This window comes from Medicago truncatula, chromosome 3, assembly GCF_003473485.1.
Source record: "Medicago truncatula cultivar Jemalong A17 chromosome 3, MtrunA17r5.0-ANR, whole genome shotgun sequence".
Classification (NCBI taxonomy): Eukaryota; Viridiplantae; Streptophyta; class Magnoliopsida; order Fabales; family Fabaceae; genus Medicago; species Medicago truncatula.
Genome location: NC_053044.1, coordinates 20,034,607 through 20,058,144, shown reverse-complemented (window position 1 = coordinate 20,058,144; position 23,538 = coordinate 20,034,607). Strand labels below are relative to the sequence as shown.

At 36.1% G+C, this 23,538-nt stretch overlaps 1 protein-coding gene across 1 annotated transcript; it reads left to right on the top strand.

The window, feature by feature from the left end:
* The first annotated feature begins 19,902 nt into the window (after positions 1 to 19,902).
* LOC112420115 (uncharacterized) lies at positions 19,903 to 22,928 on the top strand. Its single transcript, XM_039831962.1, has 3 exons — positions 19,903 to 20,986; positions 21,071 to 21,458; positions 21,563 to 22,928. Exons 1-3 carry the CDS (start codon positions 19,903 to 19,905, stop codon positions 22,926 to 22,928), a joined length of 2,838 nt encoding a protein of 945 aa, XP_039687896.1.
* The last annotated feature ends 610 nt before the right edge of the window (positions 22,929 to 23,538 follow it).

The window sequence follows — 23,538 nt, the reverse complement described above, 5'->3', positions numbered from 1 at the left end:
ACTGTGCTACTGCTGTTATTTAACTAAGTGCATGATGTTTATATATATATTATGAAATGATGACATTTAGCTCCAAATTATTGGATGCATGATGATATGTTGATTACGATGATTACGGTGTTTTGTTGTTAAGAGTCCATGCATAGCATTTCATTGAGCTTTGTCCTCACCACGATTAGGAGCTTTGTCCTCCGCACGGTTTAGGAGCTTTGTCCTCCGCACGATAAAAGTATATTAATACTTATGATGACGATTGGTACCACATGCATATAAGTGTCTAAGTTGCATTGTCGCATATGTCGAGTCAAGGTCGTTGTTGATGAATTATCATCCATGAGTTGTTAAGTTGTCGATGAATTATCATCCATGAGTTTGTCGAGTTATGTTCTACCCATGTGTTGTTAAAGAAGTACCTACGAAGATTATACGATGTGAATTATATGTTGTTCTATATATGATTAATATTATTAAGTGAATATTATGTTATGTTATTGATGATGATCGAATGTTGTGATTACTTGGTAATTGTTTATCAAAGATGCTATGATGTTTAAGATGATATTGTTTAAGATGTTTATGTTGAAGATTTATGATGTTAATTTTGGTGTTAGTATGTGTTGATTATATTTTCATAAGATGATGAATACGTTGTTGTTATATTAATACAAGAAGATGAATATGTTGTTGTTATATTATTATATTATGAAGAGATGATGTATATATAATTATTATTATTATTAAGTGAATATCATGCTATGTTGTTGTTATATTATTATATTATGACGAGATGATGTATATATAATTATTATTATTATTAAGTGAATATCATGTTACGTTGTTGTTATATTATTATAAGAAGATGTTTATGCTATGATGTAGATAATTATTACTATTAATAAGAGATGATTATAATGTGTTGTTTTAAAGTTATTAGTGATGATGATTACATGATGATATCTATGAGTTGTTAAGTGTACTTGAAGATGTTTATGTTAAATTGATAAGTTGTCTTTTATTAATGAATTGATAATGAGATGTTTGATGAATAATTATTATTATGAATTAATGATGTTATTGTGCTGTATATGAATTATGATTAAGATGTTGTTATGCTATATATGAACTATGACTATGATGTGATGATCTATGTTTGTTACGATTTGGTTAATATGTGTTATATGATGATATTTATAATGTGATGAATATAAAGTAAATGATAATTAGAGGTTAGTTGGATTATTAAGAGTTATACATTAAGAAGTATTATTGCTAATAGATGAAGTTATTTGTGTTGTTAAATATAATTATTGAATTATATGCTTGATATTATTGTTTTGTGAAATCTCACCCCTTCTGCTTGAAAATGTTGCTCTTCGTATGAGTAACTTGCAGGTATTAATGATTAGTAGGAGTGGTGGCTCAAGTGTCCTTAGGTGCTCTGATACGCAACGGGATGGGAATTTGTTATTGCTTTCTAATCCTTACGTATTGTTTCTGAAGAGTTATGACTATGTTTTTAGAATGGATTTTTATGACATAATTGTAAAGAGGTTTTAGTGCCAAAGACTGTTTTGATTATTGAATAATTTCCGCTGCGAAGTATTAAAGACTTTTTAGTTATTGAATTTTAAAGGATAAATAGTTATTTATACAGTTTATGATTTTAAGAAAAGAATGTGACATTCCGTTTCGGTGAATTACTCTGATTAAATAAATGAAATTTTCGCGTTGGGAAAACGGGGTGTTACAAGTGACATTTTACCGTTATTAATTAAAATATCGTTTGGAGTGTAGTAATATTTTTGGTTTGAATAGAAATGGGTTAAGCTCACTAGAAACTAAGTTAAGCCCATTAGTAGAGATAACACTAGGGTAGTGTTAGAAGAACCAAATCATTTTCATTTCACAAAACATTTCTAGAGAGAGAAAGTGGGAAGAGAAGATAAGGGTTTGGAGAGAATAACTTGAAGAATCCAATTGGGAAAGCTTAGGAGCTAAATTGAAGCCTAGGTTTGGTCTAATCTTCATTTAAGGTAAGGGGGTTAGTCTTTATCATAATCATGTAATTTTGCATTTTCTCATGTTGTATGAAAATGGGTTGATGAACAATTCATGCTAGATTTGTGCTCTTACTGTGGTGTTATATTTGTATGCATGAATTGATGATAATTGTAGGATTGTTGGTGAAATTACATGTTCAAATATGTAAAAATGATAAGTTGTGAATATGGTGCTCAATTGGTGAATTTTGCTAAGTTATTGTTAATTTGGGATTTGATTCTTGCTCAATTGATGTTATGGTTGTTAATTGATGTTGTAGTTGATGAATCATTGCTTGGGTATGCATATTCATGAATTGATTATGAGAATTTGAATTGTTGTTGGTGTTTTATGTAAATGGGTTGATTTGGTGAATTGGCTAAAAGTGAGATTGATTTTCATGTTCAATGTGTTTTCGAGTATCCTTGTGAGTTATATGACCTATAAACATTCTTTGGAAACATGTTTGGGTATTGGGAGATCAAAATTGGGAGTTTTGGGTGAAAAATGGGTGAAACCTGTAACTTTTGTTCTGCAGAATTTTGAATGGTCGCTTAAGCGACTCTGCAAGCGACGCTAGTTGCTGTCTGATGAATGCACGCTTAAGCGTGCTGTAAGCGAGCTGGTAAGCGTGCAGTCACAGTAGCTACTGGAACTTGGACGCTTAAGCGTGCAGGTGGACGCTTAAGCGTGCAGTTCTTTTTCCAGCACTTTTGAAATTTTGTTCTGAGCTTCCTAGGGCCAATCAAAACTTCTTAAAACACTTCTTTTAACTTGTATAATCATTGGTCTCATACTTAATCCTACTGGAACATCTCCTTGAATGAAATTTGGACTTGGTTTGTAAAATCAAAACTTACCTTTGAAAATTGTTCAAGAACGTTGATTTTTTTGGAAAATGGAATCTTCAAGGAAATGAAATGGGATTAAGATAGAATAGACATTATATGATTACTGAAAATGGTAGTGATTGGTTCCCTTGAGTTTTATTTGGTTTTGGTTTTGAAAATGGAAGATTCTTGTAAAATGTTAAAGAGAGATGAACATTGATGAAAATATCCTTTTAAGCCAATCACCTTATGAATCTTTCATATTTAGTGTTGTATGACTATATGGAAGTATTTGATTGTTAGTTCAGTATTGAATATGATGTTCATCATGAGATGTGTATGCTATCTTACTAGAATGTAAGGAATGTTTGAAGTGGTGAAACTAAATGTGGTAGTTGATGTTGAATGACATTGATGATTATTGATAATCATGTTGATATGTGATGATGAATACTATGATTTAATTGTGTGTGGACATGTTTCCTTGGTAATGCAATGTTGTGGAGATGATTAATATAATTGGGTGTTGTCCTATATATTGAGTTGAGATTGTGATTTGTTGTCGCATTATCGAGTCCTTACACATGTCCATGCATCATAGTCGAGTTGTTGTAAAAGAGTTCGGCTCTTTTACTTCGGAGATTATGTAAGGAGTGACCCCTTACATGCGATGTTGACTTGTCCATCGGAGGTGACGACCTTTTGGAGATTTGGTACCACATGCATTTATGTGTCAATAAGTGCATATCATAACATGAGTCTTATGTGAAATTCGTGATTGGTGATGGAATGAGATGAATGATTATTGATGATGTTGTGATCGATGCTTGTGAATGAATAACTATGAGTGGATAATTGTTCAATAATTGATGTTTGTGAATGAAGATTTATGATTGGATAATTTTTCATGTGATTGATATATGTTGATATGAGTTATCAAGTTGCAATGTAAGTATCTATGCATGAATAATATTATTCAAATACATGATATTATTGAATTTGATTATTATCTCGATTATGATAATGTAATGCTTACCCCCAGTGGTTTTAACCGCCTACTTGCCTGTATGGGTGAGTAGACGTTGTGCAGGAGTAGTCTCAGTGAGTCTTTGCTTGGGATATCGGGAGCTTCCTCCGATATCGGTGTCGTGTCGGCTCTGATCTAGGCTTGTCGTGTCGGTCTAGATTAGGTTGTTTATATTTTCATTTGGATTATTATTTTGTTGTTGACTACCCGTATGTTTGGGTTTTGAGATTTATCCTTGGGATATGATTTATTTGCTCATGGCATGTATATATTTGATCACTCTGATTTATATTCCGCTGTAACTGTTGAGGTTTACATACATGTCTATCGGTTTTTGAATTTTGAATAAGACGTAATCTCTATTTCTTGAATAAATGTATTATTCGCATGTTTAATTTCTTTAATAGAAATAAGAGTGTTACAAGTTGGTATCAGAGCCGTGGTCAGTCTTGTCTAGACTAATGCTTGTTGTTTTTCCCTTTTATGTGCGAATGGTAGTTTACTACCTTCGACATTTACTTTGTTATGTTGTTTTCTTATCGGTTAGTTGGTTTTGAGCATAGTGGGGGAGTAGCAGGTTGCTTCTAATGTGTTAGTCTAGCAAGGGAAGGTATCTTTGGTTGCGGAGGCTCAGTTGGTTGTGGTGTGTGCTAAGTGTCCTGTTAATTTTGGTAATGTTGATTTTGAGTTGGATCTTGTTTGTCTTCCGTTGAAGCATATGGATGTGATTTTTGGTATGGATTGGTTGTTAGCTTTTGGGGTTAGCATTAATTGTTTGACTAGGAGTGTGACTTTTTCTAAGCCGGTAGAAGAGTTAGATAGGAAGTTTTTGACCACGGGGCAAGTGAAGAAGTCTTTAGAAGATGAGGCTTGTGTGTTATGATGTTTGCATCCTTAAAGGTTAGTGGTGAGAAAAGAGTTAGTGATTTGCGGGTAGTGCAAGAGTTTCCTGAGGTCTTTCCAGAGGATATTACCGAGTTACCGCTGGAGAGGGAAGTTGAGTTTGCAATTGATTTGGTACCAGGCACGAGTCCTATTTCGATTGCGCCGTATTGGATGTCTGCATCAGAGTTGGGTGAATTGAAGAATCAGTTGGAAGAGTTGCTTGAGAAGCAGTTTATTAGACCAAGTGTTTCACCGTGGGGTGCTCCAGTGTTGTTGGTTAAGAAGAAGGATGGAAGCATGAGGTTGTGTGTGGATTATCGGCAGTTGAACAAGGTGACGATTAAGAATCGGTATCCACTTCCAAGGATTGATGATTTGATGGATCAGCTAGTTGGTGCTGAGGTGTTTAGTAAGATTGATTTGAGATCAGGATATCATCAGATTAGAGTGAAGGCGGAAGATATATCCAAAACTGCGTTCCGAACGAGGTATGGACACTATGAGTATTCTGTGATGCCATTTGGAGTATCTAATGCACCAGGTGTCTTTATGGAATATATGAATAGAATATTTCATCCTTATCTGGACCGTTTTGTGGTGGTGTTCATAGATGATATTTTGGTGTATTCGAAGTCTGAGGAAGAGCATGCTGAGCATTTGAGGATTGTCTTGCAAGTTTTGAAAGATAACCGGTTGTGTGCCAAGTTGTCTAAGCGTGAGTTTTGGTTGAAGGAAGTGAGTTTCCTTGGTCATGTGATTTCTAAGGGTGGTATTTCTGTGGATCCTTCCAAGGTTGATGCAGTGTTGCAGTGGGAGTCTCCTAAGTCTGTTTTTGAGATTAGAAGCTTTCTTGGTTTGGCCGGTTATTATCGGAGGTTCATTGAGGGATTCTCTAAGTTGGCGTTGCCATTGAAGCAGTTGGCTCAGAAAGGACAAGCTTATGTTTGGGATGCCAAGTGTGAGTAGAGTTTCCAAGAGTTGAAGAAGAGGTTGACTTCAGCTCCAGTGTTGATTTTGCCGAATCCGAAGGAATCGTTTGTTGTGTATTGTGATGCTTCTAAGATGGGTCTTGGTGGTGTGCTTATGCAAAATCGTCAGGTTGTAGCTTATGCTTCGAGGCAGTTGAAAATGCATGAGAAGAATTATCCGACTCATGATTTGGAATTGGCAGCCGTTGTGTATACATTGAAGATTTGGAGGCATTATCTGTATGGTTCTAAGTTTGAGGTGTTCAATGACCACAAGAGTTCGAAGTATCTGTTTGATCAGAAAGAGTTGAATATGAGGCAGAGGAGATGGTTGGAATATCTTAAGGACTTTGATTTTCAGTTGAGTTATCATCCCGGAAAGGCTAATGTTGTTGCGGATGCTTTGAGTAGGAAGATTTTGCATATGTCTGCTTTGATGGTTAAAGAGTTGGAATTGATTGAGCAGTTTCGAGACTTGAGTTTGGTTAGTGAGTTGACACCGGATGGTGTGAGGTTGGGTATGTTGAAGTTGACAAGCAATATTTTGGAAGAGATCAAGAAGGGTCAGAAGGAAGATTTGGAACTCGTGGACCGAGTGACGTTGGTTAATCAAGGTAAAGGTGGAGACTTTAGATTGGGTGAGAATGGTGTTTTGATGTTTCGTGATCAAGTTTGTGTGCCGGATGTGTTTGAGCTTAAGAGGCAAATTTTGGACGAAGGTCATAGAAGTAGTTTGAGTATTCATCCAGGAGCAACTAAGATGTATCAGGATTTGAAAAGGTTGTTTGGTGGCCTGGAATGAAGAAGGAGATCGCTGAGTCTGTTTATGCTTGTTTGGTTTGTCAGAAATCGAAGATTGAACATCAGAGACCATCGGGTTTGATGCAACCGTTGTGTCATACCCCAATTTTTGACCTAAGGTCCCACTGACGCGTGTCGCTTAACCCTAATCAATCTCTGACGTTTTAGTAAAAATTCGGCAGGGAGGTATTATAAAATACCTCATTTGGTTCCAAGTCAGGTCTTTTCGCTCCGTCTTCAATCATTTATTTCCATCTTTTATTTTTAAATTAATCCTAATTTTATTTTATTTTTCTTTTAATTTTAAAATCAGTATTTCTTTTAATTCCATTTTAGATAAGTCCAAAGTCAAGTCTGCATTTATTTTTTATGTTTATTTTTATTTTTATTTTTATTTTCTCATTTGTAATTTTATTCATGTGTTATTACCCGAAAAAAAATCCAAAGGTCCTGATCCAAAAAACAGCCTGTCTCACGCGTTTCAATCATCCAAATCCGATTCCAACTCAATCCAGCTTTCACCAAGCCGCATCTGCAGAAACTCAGGAACAGAATCACACTCCTCTCTCCATCCCAATCACCTAATTTCTGCGGATTTTAAACAAACCCTAGCCTCAGCCCAGCACTATAAATACAGAACCTGCAGAGCACAAAAAACACACGGCAGAACACAAGCGCATAGAAAGCAGAGAAGAAACACACACACAGAAAGTCAGAGACGCGCACAAGAAGCTGGATCACACAGCCGGAGTCCAACCGCAAACCTACCACGCCGTATAACACCAAAACCGTGACACAACAGCACCGGTAGCCGTTTCCAGCATCAAAGAGACCGTGAAACGCTTCAATACAGGCCGATTCAACACCATTCAAAGAAAATCCAAATCAAAAAAAGGTATAAAAATTTTCTTCCCTTTTTAGATCTAGGTTGAACTGTGCCTGTTTTGAAAGTTTCAGACATAAAATTGAAACCAGAAGAAGGAATAGAGTAGGTTTAGAGAAAGAAAAAAAAAATAACTATAAGTTTAGGGTTCCGGCACGGTGGCGCCGCCGCACCGGCCGGCCAGCCGCCACCGGAACCCCTCAACTTGCCGTCGGAGAAGAAGAATAGGAAGAGAGCAATTTTTGAGAAAAAATAGGGAAGAGAGAGAATGAAGGTGTTAAAATAAAGAAAAAACTGGCACACCACGTATATATAGTACCCTGAACCGGTTCGGTTCTCCTTAACCGAACCAGGCTTAAACCGGTTCAATTTCCCCAACCCGTGAGGCCCAACGCGTGCCTCTGAGCCCAGTTCTTTTTTTTTTTCTGCACCTCCTGAATGCTGCTACACCCCCTACCTTGTGATTGAACCACTTTTTATTCGTTTTATTTATTTCATGCATTTTTATTTTTATTTTTATTTTTTTTAGCATTATAATTATTATTCTATATACTCTCATGCATATTTTATTTATTTATGTTATTTATTTCATGGCATAGAACTTAGAATGTGTAAATAGGCTTTAATGTAATTTATTTTTTTATTTTTATTTTGTGCATAGAACTTAGAATGTAAATATAGGCTTAATGTAATTTATTTATTTTATTGCAGACCTTAGAATGTAAATAGGCTTTTATGTAATAGTTGTAGGTGCATGGGTGTGTGTGTGTGGGTGTATGCTTTATTTTTACGCTTTTTTTTTTTTAGTTTAGGGTAGTGGTCTTTGTGGTGATCCAACGTCACTACAAAGTACCTACGCATTTACTTTCTCGCTCCGTTAGTTTTAACTTTAGTTATTATTCAAAAAAAAAAAAAAAAACATGCAAATAACAAAAATCACAAAAACATTTTCATAAACAAACCTTGATCCTAAATCAAGTGAACGTCTTTTTATTTTATTTTCTTAATCAAATATCAATTAATTTAATCATACTTTGAGTCATCTTCCTTTTAATAAAAGACACAAATCAATTCTTATTTTGCCATTTGGCTTTTCCTTTTAAAACCTTTTTCAAAACCAATAAAAAACACACCACCAACCAAACGTCAATTTTTACCCCGAACTACGAGGTTTTGATCCCTCACGGGTACGTCGGCAGAGGACCATGTCCTTCCAAACAATAAAAAATGTAGATAAATTAGGTCTCACTTTCTTTTTCTTTTTAATCATCTCATTAGCTTATTTTTCAAAAGCAAGCAAGTTATAGCACATTAAATTAAATAAATTCAAGAGGTTCCCGTAGAGTACTACGGATATAAAGGGTGCTAATACCTTCCCTTTATGTAACTGACCCCCGAACCCTAAATCTTTTCAAAATGGGGTTAGTTTTAACTTTTTCCCCCTTTTCATAAAAAAATTAAATGTTCAGTCGTGAAATAATTAGTGAGTCAAAAGCTAATCAAATAGCCTTGATCTTCGAAAAATGACGCGACAGAAATGGCGACTTCACTGGGGATACCCCCTAAGAGGGTTGAGCCTAACTTGGCTTTATTTAACTCTTTGTGCTATAACTTGCTTAAAACAAAAACAAAAATAAAAGATGGAAATACGTGTATATATGTTCTTCCTTCTTCTTTCTTCTTTCTAAATGTGAGTGGTGAGATAAGTCCTACACCCGGGCTTGAGGGAAACATAGGATAGGATGGTGGTATAACCAAAGTGCCTTTCCGAGAGTCAAGTCTCGTGTTTTGGTTCATGTGGTATAACCCCACTCAATGGAGGGATCTTGGAAGTAATTTATGTCGGCATGAGTAGTCGTGTTGGCATTGTATTTTAAAGTAACCGTCGATGTTGAGGACCTTTAGTACCATTAACCCATCTTGGCCTTTTAGGACGTAGTGCGGTGGCTAATCAAGAGTAGTCTTGAATTGGTTGATACGCGATACTACACCCAAACGAGACTTTCCTACGAATACTGTTGGAATGGGAGTAGTTGTTGGAATAAGCCCTAATAGCCAATCTATATTTTATTGGGTTTGGCTTTGTATCATGATATTGATATAAATATATATTGTGAATATATAATAACAAGACATTTCTTTATTGATTTTGTTTTGTTTCAAAATAATAAAGTCCCTAGAATAGTTAGTCCGTTTAATGGAACATTAAGTATAACTTAATTGTGAGACCCCATTAAACATAAGGAAACTATTCTCAAAGTATCCGTAGTCAAGCTTTGTTGAGAAGTGGGATATCATTAAAGCATAGAGACTATTATGTAGGTAGACTGATGATCACATCTCACAGATCATGGATAAAGAGTTATCAAGTCTTCACATAGATATAAATATTAGGAGTAATATTTATATTGGATTGATCCGCCATGAGAATACTACATAGTAAAAGTTATGAAAAGTGTCATAAGATATTCTCATAGTGATAGTGGTGTATTCCACCCTTCGACCTGAAACCACTATGTACCCTAGATGTTGGAGTCGAGTGCTTTGTCACCATTCAAACGTTGTCCGTAACAGGATGACTATAAAGTTGGTTGATGGGTACCCCATGAATCATGCTGAGGGACATGAGTGACCTAGATGGAATTTGCCCCTCCTACATAACAGGAGAAATGTCTACGGGCCCAATATTGAACTAGACAAGGATGACACGGTCTATGCCTTATGTTCAATATAGACATGAGGGCAAAAGGGTAATTATACACATGATCACTATCACAGAAAGGTTTCGTCAGATCACATGACATTCTCGTCACTTGGGTAGCAGTGATGTGTTGCTAGATACCGCTCACTGTTTATAATATTAAATATGTGATTTAATATTATTGCCAACGTTACGGGAACCTATAGGGTCACACACAAAGGACAGATAGATGAGAGAAATAAATAAGTAAGACTTATTTATAAAATAATAAGTGAGACTTATTATTAATTAAATAATTAAATATGACTTTATTATTTAATTTACGAAAAATAGAGAAACGCGGTCCACCGTAAGGTATGGTGTATTTAAGTGTTGTCTTGTTGTCCACACAAGTGATTCTATAAATAGAACCCTTGTGTTGAAACATTACTAACTTTTTGTGAGTGCTTAACCTAATTCACAAAAGTTGTGAAACCCTAGCCGCCGCTCTCTAAACCTTGTTCTCTCTGAATCTTCGTTGGAATTGGCTAGCACCGGTCATCGAAGAAGTTCTGTTCGTGTGGACTGAGTAGAGGCATCGCTGCTTTGCTTTGCTCGTGATCAGAAAGATTTCTGCTACAAAGGTTCTGCTCTTCAAGAGGTAAACACATGAATCTTAAAGTGTTTAAGTTTCTGTTTGATTTGTGATTAATGATTTAATCAAGATCCGTTTCAATGGGATTTCTTCCGCAAAGAGGATTAAAATTTTGAAAAACCCCTCTTAAAATCCCTTCAGTGGTATCAGAGCATCCGGTTATCATTAAATCATTGAATTCGAATCTGTTGTTTTCCTGACATGATTAGATGCTTTATCAATTCGTGAATATGATTCAATTTGATTAGCATGTTCCTTTTTGTTTACGAATCACTTTCAAATCGTTGCGTAAGTTTAGCATGTTATCGTAAATTTCTTTTCATTCGATGAGGTTTAATTTACGTTTTTAATTTGATTCAAAGAAAACGTGTGTTGTTAAATATGTAAGCAATTAGTTGTTTTGATTCCAATTCTTTGAATAAAATTTATGGCATGGGTTTTGAAAGTCAACCGTAGTGTATTTGATGCACGCATAAATATATATGTTAATCCTATATGCTTAGACCTGATTATATGTTTCTGGTTTTAATTGATTTTAGAAATCAATTATATCAATGTAAATTGGCATTGGATGTCTCTGTTTATTATTATATTATGGTGATTTTCCTTTTAAATCAAAATTTGATTTTGGATTTAATTGTTAATAATTAAGAGAAATAACTTTTGATTTTGTATATTGCACGATTGGTTTTGGAATATCTAAAAAATTAAATTTTCAAGAGATTTTGCCTTTTATTTTGAAACCAATCGGATTGTGAAAATCAAACTATATAATTAATAATTAGTTCCATATTGTCAGTTTTAAAGGCATCATGATATTTGCAAGTTTTGTTTTGGAAACAAATCGAATCAAACAATTGTTGTTTGATCTGCGGTATGGTATTACGAAAGCGTTGTTCCGTTTATGTCTCATGCGATTAGGAATATTTGTTTTGAAATCGTTTTAAAAACAAATATTATTTTATTTTGGAAGTTGTTCTAAAATATAGGAATATCTTGTATGCAATGTATAGGATCGAAAGTGGAAATATTTGTTTTGGATATTTTGTGTTTTCAAATATTCCTTTAATTTTTGATTTGGTAAATGAAAGCAAATATCACAATTAATATGATTTCTTGTATTAATACCCTGACATGCGTTTCAATTCAAATCATAATTATTATTAAATATTTAAATAGTAATACATAGTTGTTATTATTTATTATTAATTTAATTGTGAATGGTATATGGTTATGACCTTAGTTTTTGGCGTTGATTTAGCTTATTTAAAAACGGCCTGCGTGTCGTGGTTTATTGTATTTAAATACGACCTGCGTGTCGTGGTTTATTTTAATTATTTTATTTAAGAGTTAAATACTGTAAACTCTTCAAAAGAGTTGAAGAGAAGACGACGCCAAACGATTCTGAATGAGAAACTTTTTGAAGCTTGCTCGCGGGTCAAAGAATTGTAATAAAGTAGTTTATTTAATTCATACGCATTAGAAGGTCATAACCATACTACCTAATTTATTTTATGTATGTGATGCATGAAATGTATGATTATTTAGCGCATGTATATGATGTATGCTTAAACATGTTTTAGATGTATGTTAGCATGTATATTTTAAATGTTTTATATACTTGCTTTCTATGAGCATGACTGTCATGCATCTTTAAAGACGCGTGTATGAGATACACATGTCAATGAGATTAAACTAAATAAAAATCCTTCAAATATAATATGAAGTAAATTATTTTCAAAGTATAACACACTTCAAGACTAATATCGAAATGTGTAGGTTTCGCCTTCGCGAGGTGCACTTTCTATACTAGTAAGTTGTGGTGCGGTAATTCCATTTACCGACTGTTATTTTGGATCTAACTTAACTATATTATTTTAATAAGATTAAAATATATATATATATATATATATTTACTTCAAAAGAATATTAAGTTAATTGCTTTCCAAAGGATGACACCCTTCAAGACTAATATCGAAATGTGTAGGATTCGCCTCCGCGAGGTGCACTTTCTATACTAGTAAGTTGCGGTGTGGTAATTCCATTTACCCGACTGTTATTCTTTGGGTCCAACTTAACTAAATTATTTTAATATGATTAAAATAAATTTAGAAGCAATGTTTGGGAACATCTATATGATAGATTAGAGTAAAAAGTTATTCACTCAAATGATTTGAAAGTTGTATGAGATACAATTGGAAGGAGTTCCTACCTAAATAACTAAGTTTTGAGTACAGCCCCCGTTGACTTAAAGCAAGGTGAAATATGGATTTCAATCCACTAGAAAAACTTCCAATAAGATTTTCCGATTCAAATGTTGAAGGTCATTTGTTTTGAGTAAAATAGTGGGAGCATATTTAATTAAAGACCTAATTAATTACGTTTTTATATCATGATAATTTTTTTTTATTTATTTTCTGTATTTAGAATTTCTTCGGCATATACATTTTATTATACTGTTAAATGTTCTTATGAAGAATAAAATCTTCAGAAAGGTGTTTCTGAATTGGTACAAAGTTAAGAATTGTTCTTAAGAATGAGAAAAACTGTTAATATTATGAAAGAGTCAAAATAGAAGTAAGACTTCTTATTTGGCCATATAGTTATAGAAAGTTAAATTTCTACTTCTGCATCATAAGTATATGATACTTGATGGTTAATCTCATATTTGTTGAAATATAGAGAGTTTTAAAGAAGCGGGACATTAACTATAAGCGAAGTCCACTTACGTCTAGAATGAGACAAATTGTTTCATTGACATAGGAGCTAATGCTTGGACTTAAATTAAACTTAATATGGAACAAAATAATTGTTATTAAATTCCATATAAAATAGAAGCATTAAATCATAAATCTTGTATTGACAAGAAAATGATTGTATAGTTGAATAAAAAGATAAATGTTGTCCTATTATCCAAATAATGTTTTCTATACAAGTGTGCTAATCAAGTAATGGAATTGAGTTCCATGATCTTGATAAGCTGGTCTATAACTTATGAGAAAAGGATCAAATGAGATTAGAACCTTTTGTATATCATTGGCATCCCTGTTTAGTACAAACAAGTGTGAATCACATTTCTAAAATCCATAGATATGGAATATTAGACTCATTTGATTTTATATCATTTGAAGGATCTGAGTCCCACCTTTCAAAATAGATTAGTATACCGGTCACCAACAAAGGTGATAGGACACGTAATTTATTTGAGTTTATATACATATGAGATGTATACGGAGAACTAAACATATTTGCTAGATATTGTTTCTATTACTTCATCTGACATTACTAAATCATTTAGTAGATAAGAAAAGTGTATTTGACACGATTCATGAAAAACTTTGAAATTGTTCAATGATTTCAACAATGAAGTAAAAGGAATAAGTTTGAAAAGTATAAAGACTATACGAGTAAGTCGTGATGGTAAATGCTTGATTAATGAGTATAATGATTATTTATATCGTTTCATTTTTGACATGACTCGATCTAAAATAGTTTGATTATAACTCAAAGACTCTTAAAATTAATTAAATTACAGTTATTCTTCACGCACAACAAGTTCTGATTGAGTAATCATAAATGCACCATATTAGATATGGAGGTAAGAGTACCTATTTTGACTTTATGATAATTTGAGGTTATATGGTTTACTAGATAAACTAAACTTCAAATTAAATGAATGTATACTTGTGGAGGTTCCCTTAGGAAACTAGAGGATACTATTTCTACATCTTCTTCCTTGACAAAAGTTGTTTGTCGCTAGAACTAGAGTATTCCTTTTCAAGGAGTATAGCTTTGCAAGAGCTAGTGGGACTGATGTAGAACTTGAATTAAGTCAAGTACCACAAAATACATGTTTCTCTAAGAATGGAACATGAATTGATTCAACAAAGGGTTGTTGGTAATTCGCTAGTTCGAGTAGCACATGATCTAGATGAGTCTGATATGTCATAACACTAGGATGAGAAACATGATTTTGTCATGACTCAACAAGGTGATATGATGCTCATGGAAGATGAGTACATGACTTACTAGAAGGTCGCAATGGCCTGATTTTGAGAAATGGCTAGATGCCATGAGATCTTATAAAGAATCCATGTACACAAACCATATATGGATATTGGTTATATCATCCAAATGAGTATGACTCATAAGATGAATGTGAGTTTTCTTGTAGAAAACTGACATGGATGGTATTATGAATACCTTTAAGATGTGATTGATTGTAGAAAGTTTCATGCAACTCATGATGCAAATCATGACGAAACTATTACATCATCGTAATGCTTAAATCTAAAGATCCCAATTGTCTTTGTTGTATAATACGAATTCTAGGAGATGGATAACGATGTTGCATTCTTTAATTAGAATGACCTTATATATGTATTTGACATATATGTAGGGTTCCGTTAATCCAAAGGATACTAGAAAGGTAAATGTATTACAAAATTTATTTATTAGAGAAATCTTCTCAAAGTTAAATTGTTTATTTTATTAACGAAGTTTTATGAAAACTTTGATTAATAAAGAAATCTTGTGCACATAAGGAGATTAGTGGGAGCATTGAAATTAGTTTGGTGGAGTATGTAGATGACATACTAGTCACCAAAATAATTTATCTACACATGTAAGACATGGTTAGAAAATTATTTTCAATATGTACCAAAATTGATTATAGTGTTCGACACTATAATACCTTCAAGAATATCCATGGATGTCTTAAAGGACTATAGATTGTTTCTTGAACACAGATGAAAGAAACATTGTAAATGAGTTACAATGATGTTGACTTTCATATCAGTGTACAGTATATCCAGATCGTAACTTGGAATAAATGTTATGCTAGGATATCAACTATGAAATTTGTAAAAGTACAAGCTTCAAATAGTTGTTGTTTCTATTACAGATGTCAAATATATATGATTTGGATTGTTTAGCTCATAACTCAGTGAAAACATGTGTTTCTTGCGTTGCGGGTTCCATTGATCTCGTATGAGGTAAAATTGGTTTAAATCTTGCGAGCAATGAAAACTTGATCTCACCAATGATCCAAATGTATACTTTGACACTTCAATTTCTTTTCGATAGAAGATTGATAGTGGAAATTGAAAGAAGTATAACCTACCAACATAGGAAAGAGTTCCTTATCTGCTAGTATAGTATCTTGTCAAGAGTGTGCTTGATGCTAACACTTGACCAATAGATATTGAGTTAATATTTGATTGGCTTTTAGTGCTAGTGGGAGATTGTTGGAATAAGCCCTAATAGCCAATCTATATTTTATTGGGTTTGGATTTGTATCATGATATTGATATAAATATATATTGTGAATATATAATAACAAGACATTTCTTTATTGATTTTGTTTTGTTTCAAAATAATAAAGTCCCTAGAATAGTTAGTCCGTTTAATGGAACATTAAGTATAACTTAATTGTGAGACCCCATTAAACATAAGGAAACTATTCTCAAAGTATCCGTAGTCAAGCTTTGTTGAGAAGTGGGATATCATTAAAGCATAGAGACTATTATGTAGGTAGACTGATGATCACATCTCACAGATCATGGATAAAGAGTTATCAAGTCTTCACATAGATATAAATATTAGGAGTAATATTTATATTGGATTGATCCGCCATGAGAATACTACATAGTAAAAGTTATGAAAAGTGTCATAAGATATTCTCATAGTGATAGTGGTGTATTCCACCCTTCGACCTGAAACCACTATGTACCCTAGATGTTGGAGTCGAGTGCTTTGTCACCATTCAAACGTTGTCCGTAACAGGATGACTATAAAGTTGGTTGATGGGTACCCCATGAATCATGCTGAGGGACATGAGTGACCTAGATGGAATTTGCCCCTCCTACATAACAGGAGAAATGTCTACGGGCCCAATATTGAACTAGACAAGGATGACACGGTCTATGCCTTATGTTCAATATAGACATGAGGGCAAAAGGGTAATTATACACATGATCACTATCACAGAAAGGTTTCGTCAGATCACATGACATTCTCGTCACTTGGGTAGCAGTGATGTGTTGCTAGATACCGCTCACTGTTTATAATATTAAATATGTGATTTAATATTATTGCCAACGTTACGGGAACCTATAGGGTCACACACAAAGGACAGATAGATGAGAGAAATAAATAAGTAAGACTTATTTATAAAATAATAAGTGAGACTTATTATTAATTAAATAATTAAATATGACTTTATTATTTAATTTACGAAAAATAGAGAAACGCGGTCCACCGTAAGGTATGGTGTATTTAAGTGTTGTCTTGTTGTCCACACAAGTGATTCTATAAATAGAACCCTTGTGTTGAAACATTACTAACTTTTTGTGAGTGCTTAACCTAATTCACAAAAGTTGTGAAACCCTAGCCGCCGCTCTCTAAACCTTGTTCTCTCTGAATCTTCGTTGGAATTGGCTAGCACCGGTCATCGGAGAAGTTCTGTTCGTGTGGACTGAGTAGAGGCATCGCTGCTTTGCTTTGCTCGTGATCAGAAAGATTTCTGCTACAAAGGTTCTGCTCTTCAAGAGGTAAACACATGAATCTTAAAGTGTTTAAGTTTCTGTTTGATTTGTGATTAATGATTTAATCAAGATCCGTTTCAATGGGATTTCTTCCGCAAAGAGGATTAAAATTTTGAAAAACCCCTCTTAAAATCCCTTCAGTAGTCCCGTCACCTGATAATATTCGAAAGTGGTTAATGACTTTGGGAACTTGGTAGAACCCGTGATACAGGTACATCTGAAACCGTAGTCCTTACCAAATGACGTCTTTACCCTTGACTCCAACACTTAAACCTCACCATGCATTCCATGTTCTTTAGCATAATCATGCATACATGCATTCATTCATAAAACTTTTTTTCCTCTCATCAAAATATCGAAGGACTTATACAGTTTCTTTTTAAATATCATAGATATGGAGAGAAGGAACACTAGGAAGTTTACTTTCAGGAAATTGGATTTGGTGAACTTAAGGGAGCTTGCAGTTAAGGTAGCTAGTCCGGAAGACTTTTGTGATCGTCATGGAGGGTTGCTTGGTATCCTCTGGACAAATATTGAGAAGGGATGCTTGGAGACCTTGGTCCAGTTCTATGACCCTGCTTACCACTGTTTTACTTTTCCTGACTACCAACTTGCTCCTACCCTCGAAGAATACTCCTACTTGGTTGGCTAGCCAGTGCTTGATAAGGTACCGTTCACTGGCTTTGAACCCATTCCAAAAGCTGCCACTATTGCGGATGCTCTCCACCTCGAAACCTCTCTCATAAAAGCGAAACTCACAATCAAAGGAAATCTTCCAAGCCTGCCTACCAAATTCCTTTACCAACAAGCCTCCGATTTTGCCAAGGTCGACAACGTCGATGCCTTCTACTCTATCCTAGCCTTACTCATTTACGGCCTTGTACTATTCCCAAATGTTGATAATTATGTTGACATCCATGCCATTCAAATGTTCCTCACAAAGAACCCTGTCCCCACATTGTTAGCCGACATGTATCATTCCATCCATGATCGAAATCAAGTGGGTCGTGGAGCTATCCTTGGATGTGCACCCTTACTATACAAATGGTTTATCTCTCATTTACCTCAAACCCATTCCTTTCAAGCCAATCCAAAAAATCTCTCTTGGTCAAAAAGAATCATGTCCCTTACTCCATCTGACATAGCCTGGTATCACGCTCCTTGTAACTTCAGCAACATCATTGTTAGTTGTGGAGAATACTCAAATGTACCCCTTCTTGGTACGCAAGGAGGAATTAGCTACAACCCTATCCTTGCAAAATGTCAATTTGGATGCCCGATGGAAACTAAGCCGGATAACATCTACTTGGAGGGTGAGTTCTACTTTAACCATGAAGATCCCTCAAACAAAAGAGGGGAATTTGTTCAAGCTTGGCGTGCTATTCACAAACTTAATAGAAGCCAATTGGCGAAGAAATCAGACTTTTCATATGGGTCTTACACTCAATGGGTCATTGATAGAGCTTCCAATTTGGTTCTACCCTATCACCTGCCAAGATACCTATCTTCAACTACCCCAGCACCATCCTTACCCATGGCCCCTGAGACAGTGGAGGAGTGCCAGGAGGAATTGGCCGAATCAAACCGCGTAGGTACTACTTGGAAAAGGAAGTATGATGAAGCTATGCTCAAGATGGAAACTATGGGTGGTAAAATAGAGCAACAGGAGCATGAGATTCGCAAGTATAGGCGACAAATAGTAAAGAAGGATGTTCAAATCCGAGCTCAGAGCACGAGGCTTGCACAATTTATCAGTGCAAGGGAGCGTTGGGAGTTCTTCAAGGATGCACATTCAGATTCCGAGGAGTAGTCTACTTCAAGAGCTCAAGCGTTTCCCATTTGTTTTATCTTTTATGTTTTTAGCTTTGGAGTCTATCCCTTGGCTCAATTTGTTAAAAAGGGAATTATCTTGTTTTAATTTGTAAGTTTATCCCTTGGCTTTGTTTTTAGAAAGGGAATTATCTTGTAAGTACTTTTAATTATTCAATGAAGCTCTCAGTTATAATGTTTACAAAATTGCTTTATAAGTCCTTCGATAAATAAAATATGTCTATCTTTTTGCATAACATCATGCATCATCCTGCATTTCATAGTCTCAAATCAAAGTCTCACACAAATTTTCTTTTCCAGAAAAAAGGTCAACCCATTTCAAAAGGTGGCCCCACGTATCCTCTACAAGTCTACCCGTACTCACTACACTCGAGCAAACGTAAAGAGGAGGATGGATTATCTCGAGCAAGAAAATCAAGTACTCCGGGGAGAAGTGGCATCCATGCAGGCTCAAATAAATGAAATGACTGAAGTGATGAAGACAATGAGGGAAGCACAAGCTCAAGCACAAGTTCAAGCCCAAGCTCAATCACAAGCTCTAGCACAAGCCCTAGTACAAGTTCAAGCACGATCAAAAGCGCCTCCACCTCCTCCTATCAGTACTCAGGCCGAAGCATCTTCCTCTGCTATCCCTGAATGGACAATATGTGCCGACACACTCTACTCCACAACGTTCCGTGCCTTGGTTCCAGCCACTTACTACAGGAGAAATATTCCGCCCTATTGCTTGTGAAGCTCAGATGCCTACCCATCAATACATGGCTCATGTTCCCCCGCCTCCCGTAAGAGTTCCTCTAGCTGCTATGACCTACTCAGCACCTGTGATGCATACAATTCCACAAAGTGAAGAACCAATTTTCCATTCAGGGAATATGGAGGCCAACGATAAGGTGAATGACTTACAAGAGAAGTATGAGATGATGAACCAGGAAATGAAAGCTCTCCGTGGGAAAGAGAAGTTTGGGAAGACCGCCTACGATCTCTGTTTAGTGCCGAATGTCCAGATACCCCACAAATTCAAAATTCCAGATTTCGAGAAATATAAAGGGAACTCTTGCCCTGAGGAACATCTGAAAATGTATGCAAGAAGGATGTCCGCATATGCCCGGGACGATCAAGTCCTCATTTATTACTTTCAAGAGAGTTTGGCCAGTCCCGCCTCAAAATGGTACACGAATCTAGACAAAACAAAGATCCAAACTTTCCGTGATCTATGTGAAGCTTTTGTGGAGCAATACAGTTATAATGTGGATATGGCTCCAGATCGATGTGATCTTCAAGCTATGACTCAAGAGAACAAGGAAACATTCAAGGAGTACGCACAGCGATGGAGAGATACCGCTGCCCAAGTCAACCCGCGTATAGAGGAAAAGGAGATGACCAAGCTCTTCTTAAAAACTCTCAACTCTTTCTACTACGAAAGGATGGTTGGAAGTACGCCCAAGAACTTTGCTGAGATGGTTGGTATGGGTGTGCAGTTGGAAGAAGGGGTCCGACAAGGACGTTTAGTAAAAGATGCAACTTCTGCCAGTGGAACCAAGAAATTCGGGAGTCACCTCCCAAGAAAGAAAGAACAAGAAGTCGGTATGGTGGCTCATGGAAGATCTCAACAAACTTATCCAATCTATCAACCCGTTGCTGCTATCACACCCGCCGCCCATACTATTCAACCAACAAATAGCCATCCTCAATCCCCACAATATCCTCAATTCCCACAATATCCCCAACAACAATATCCTCAACAACAATATCCTCAACCACAATATCAACAACAATATCCTCAACCACAATATCTTCAACAACAATACCCTCAACAAAATCTCCAACAACCATACCAACAACGCCCATATCAACAACAACCTTATCAACAACAAAAACCTCGACCACCAAAGATGCCGATTGACCCATTTCCTGTCCCCTATGCAGAGCTGCTTCCAGGGTTACTCAAGAAAAATTTGGTCCAAACTAGAGCACCTCCTCCGGTACCAGAAAAACTGTCGTCCTGGTATAGACTTGGCCAAACTTGCGATTTCCATCAAGGGGGTCGTGGTCATAATATTGAAACCTGTTATGCCTTTAAAAGCACGGTACAGAGGCTAATCAATGACGGAAAGATAACTTTTACGGACTCAGCGCCGAATGTTCAAACAAATCCATTACCAAACCATGGTGCTGCAGCCGTCAACATGGTCGAAGATTGCCAAAGGACTCACCTCATTCTTGACGTCCAACACATCCAAACACCCCTAGTCTCGTTACATGCCAAGTTATGCAAGGTGAACCTTTTTGAGCATGATCATGATATCTGCGAAGTGTGCCAGCTAAAATCCGGGGGATGTCAGAAAGTAAGAGGTGACATTCAAGGACTTTTGGACCGAGGAGAACTCCTGAACAGCCTTTTGAGATATTCTGTGACAGTCGGAAGTCAACAGCTGCTCCTTTAGTGATCTGCTTGCCTGGTCCAATACCGTATGTATCCGAGAAGGCTATTCCTTACAAATACAATGCCACTATGATAGAAGGTGGTCATGAAGTTCCAATACCGCCTTTGCCTTATGTGAGTAACGTTGCCGGGGACAGTAGAATACTGAGAAATGGGCATGTTGTTCCTATAGTGTTCTCGAAGAAAGATAGTGCTCCAATGATTGAGGAAGCTCCGGCTAAGGATCCTAGTGCTGTCAAAGAGGTAAGCCAGTCCAATGGGGCCAATCCAAGTTCAGAGTTCGATGAAATTCTCAAACTGATAAAGAAGAGTGAATACAGGGTTGTTGACCAACTGATGCAGACTCCGTCAAAAATATCCATAATGTCTTTGTTACTGAATTCCGAGGCTCACAAGGAGGCACTGATGAAGGTCCTGGAACAAGCTTTTGTGGACTATGACGCAACCGTGGGCCAATTTGGTGGGATAGTCGGGAATATCATTGCATGTAACAATTTGAGTTTCAGTGATGAAGAGCTCCCAGCAGAAGGAAAAAACCATAATTTGGCATTACATATATCAGTGAATTGCAAGACTGACGCTTTGTCAAATGTACTAGTAGACACCGGTTCGGCTCTGAACATGATGGCCAAAACAACCTATGACCAACTCTCTTACCAGGGTATGCCTTTGAGACGGAGTGGAGTAATGGTGAAAGCTTTTGATGGTTCAAGGAAGAATGTTCTTGGAGAGGTACTCCTGCCTATTACAATTGGGCCACAAGTTTTCCAGATTAATTTCCAAGTGATGGACATTCAGGTATCATATAGTTGCCTGCTAGGCCGACCCTGGATCCATGAGGCGGGGGCAGTGACGTCTACACTGCATCAAAAGTTGAAATTCGTGAGGAATGGGAAGCTGGTAACAGTGAATGGTGAAGAGGCTTTGTTGGTGAGCCATTTGTCGTCTTTCTTATTCATCGGGGCTGACAGTGTTGAAGGGACACCTTTTCAAGGATTTTCCATGGAAGAGGAGCGTACCAACAAGAGTGAGGCATCTATTTCTTCTCTGAAGGATGCTCACAAGGTAATACAAGCCGGAGGATCTGCAAGCTGGGGAAAGTTGATAGAACTGCCAGAAAACAAACGCCGAGAAGGGCTGGGTTTCTTTCCATCAGCTGATTCGTCCAAGACAAGAACCGTCGTCGAGCCAATAAAGGGTACTTTCCACAGCTCCGGTTTCATTCATGCAATCATCAAAGATGATCCGGAAGAAGTGCCTCGAAGTTTTGTGACACAAGGAGGGTCTAGCCACAATTGGGTTGCTGTTGATGTTCCTTTTATTGCTCACTTGTCCAAGTAATGCACTTGTTTTGTCTTATGCTTTTACAAAAAAATCCTTTCGCCCCGCCCCAAGCGAAAGTGAATCTATCTAGGGCTTTTTGCTTTAAAAGATTATCATCAATCAAATAAAAATGTCGTTTTGTTCCCGAATTTTTCTGGTCTTATTTTAAGCTTTTCTGAAAAATGGTAATACAAAAAACCAAAGAAAAAACATAATAACCTTCGAAAAATCTGCATTTACTAATTTTCTAAAATCATCAATCATATGTGCAGATTAAAAAACGATGAACCCTTTGAGCAACATAGCCCTATGATCTCTCCCAACTTTGAGTTCCCTGTGTATGAGGCGGAAGAAGAAGAGGTTGAAGAGATTCCCGACGAAATCTCTCGGCTACTCGAACGGGAAAGAAAGACCATTCAGCCTTTTGGAGAAGAATTAGAAATGATCAATTTGGGTACCGAAGAAGACAAAAAAGAGGTCAAGATTGGGGCATCGCTCGAAGTAAGTGTCAAGAGGCGAGTGATAGAGCTTCTTAAAGAATATAGTGATGTGTTTGCCTGGTCGTACCAAGATATGTCGGGTCTTGATACTGATATTGTGGTGCATCATCTGCCTTTGAAGCCTGAGT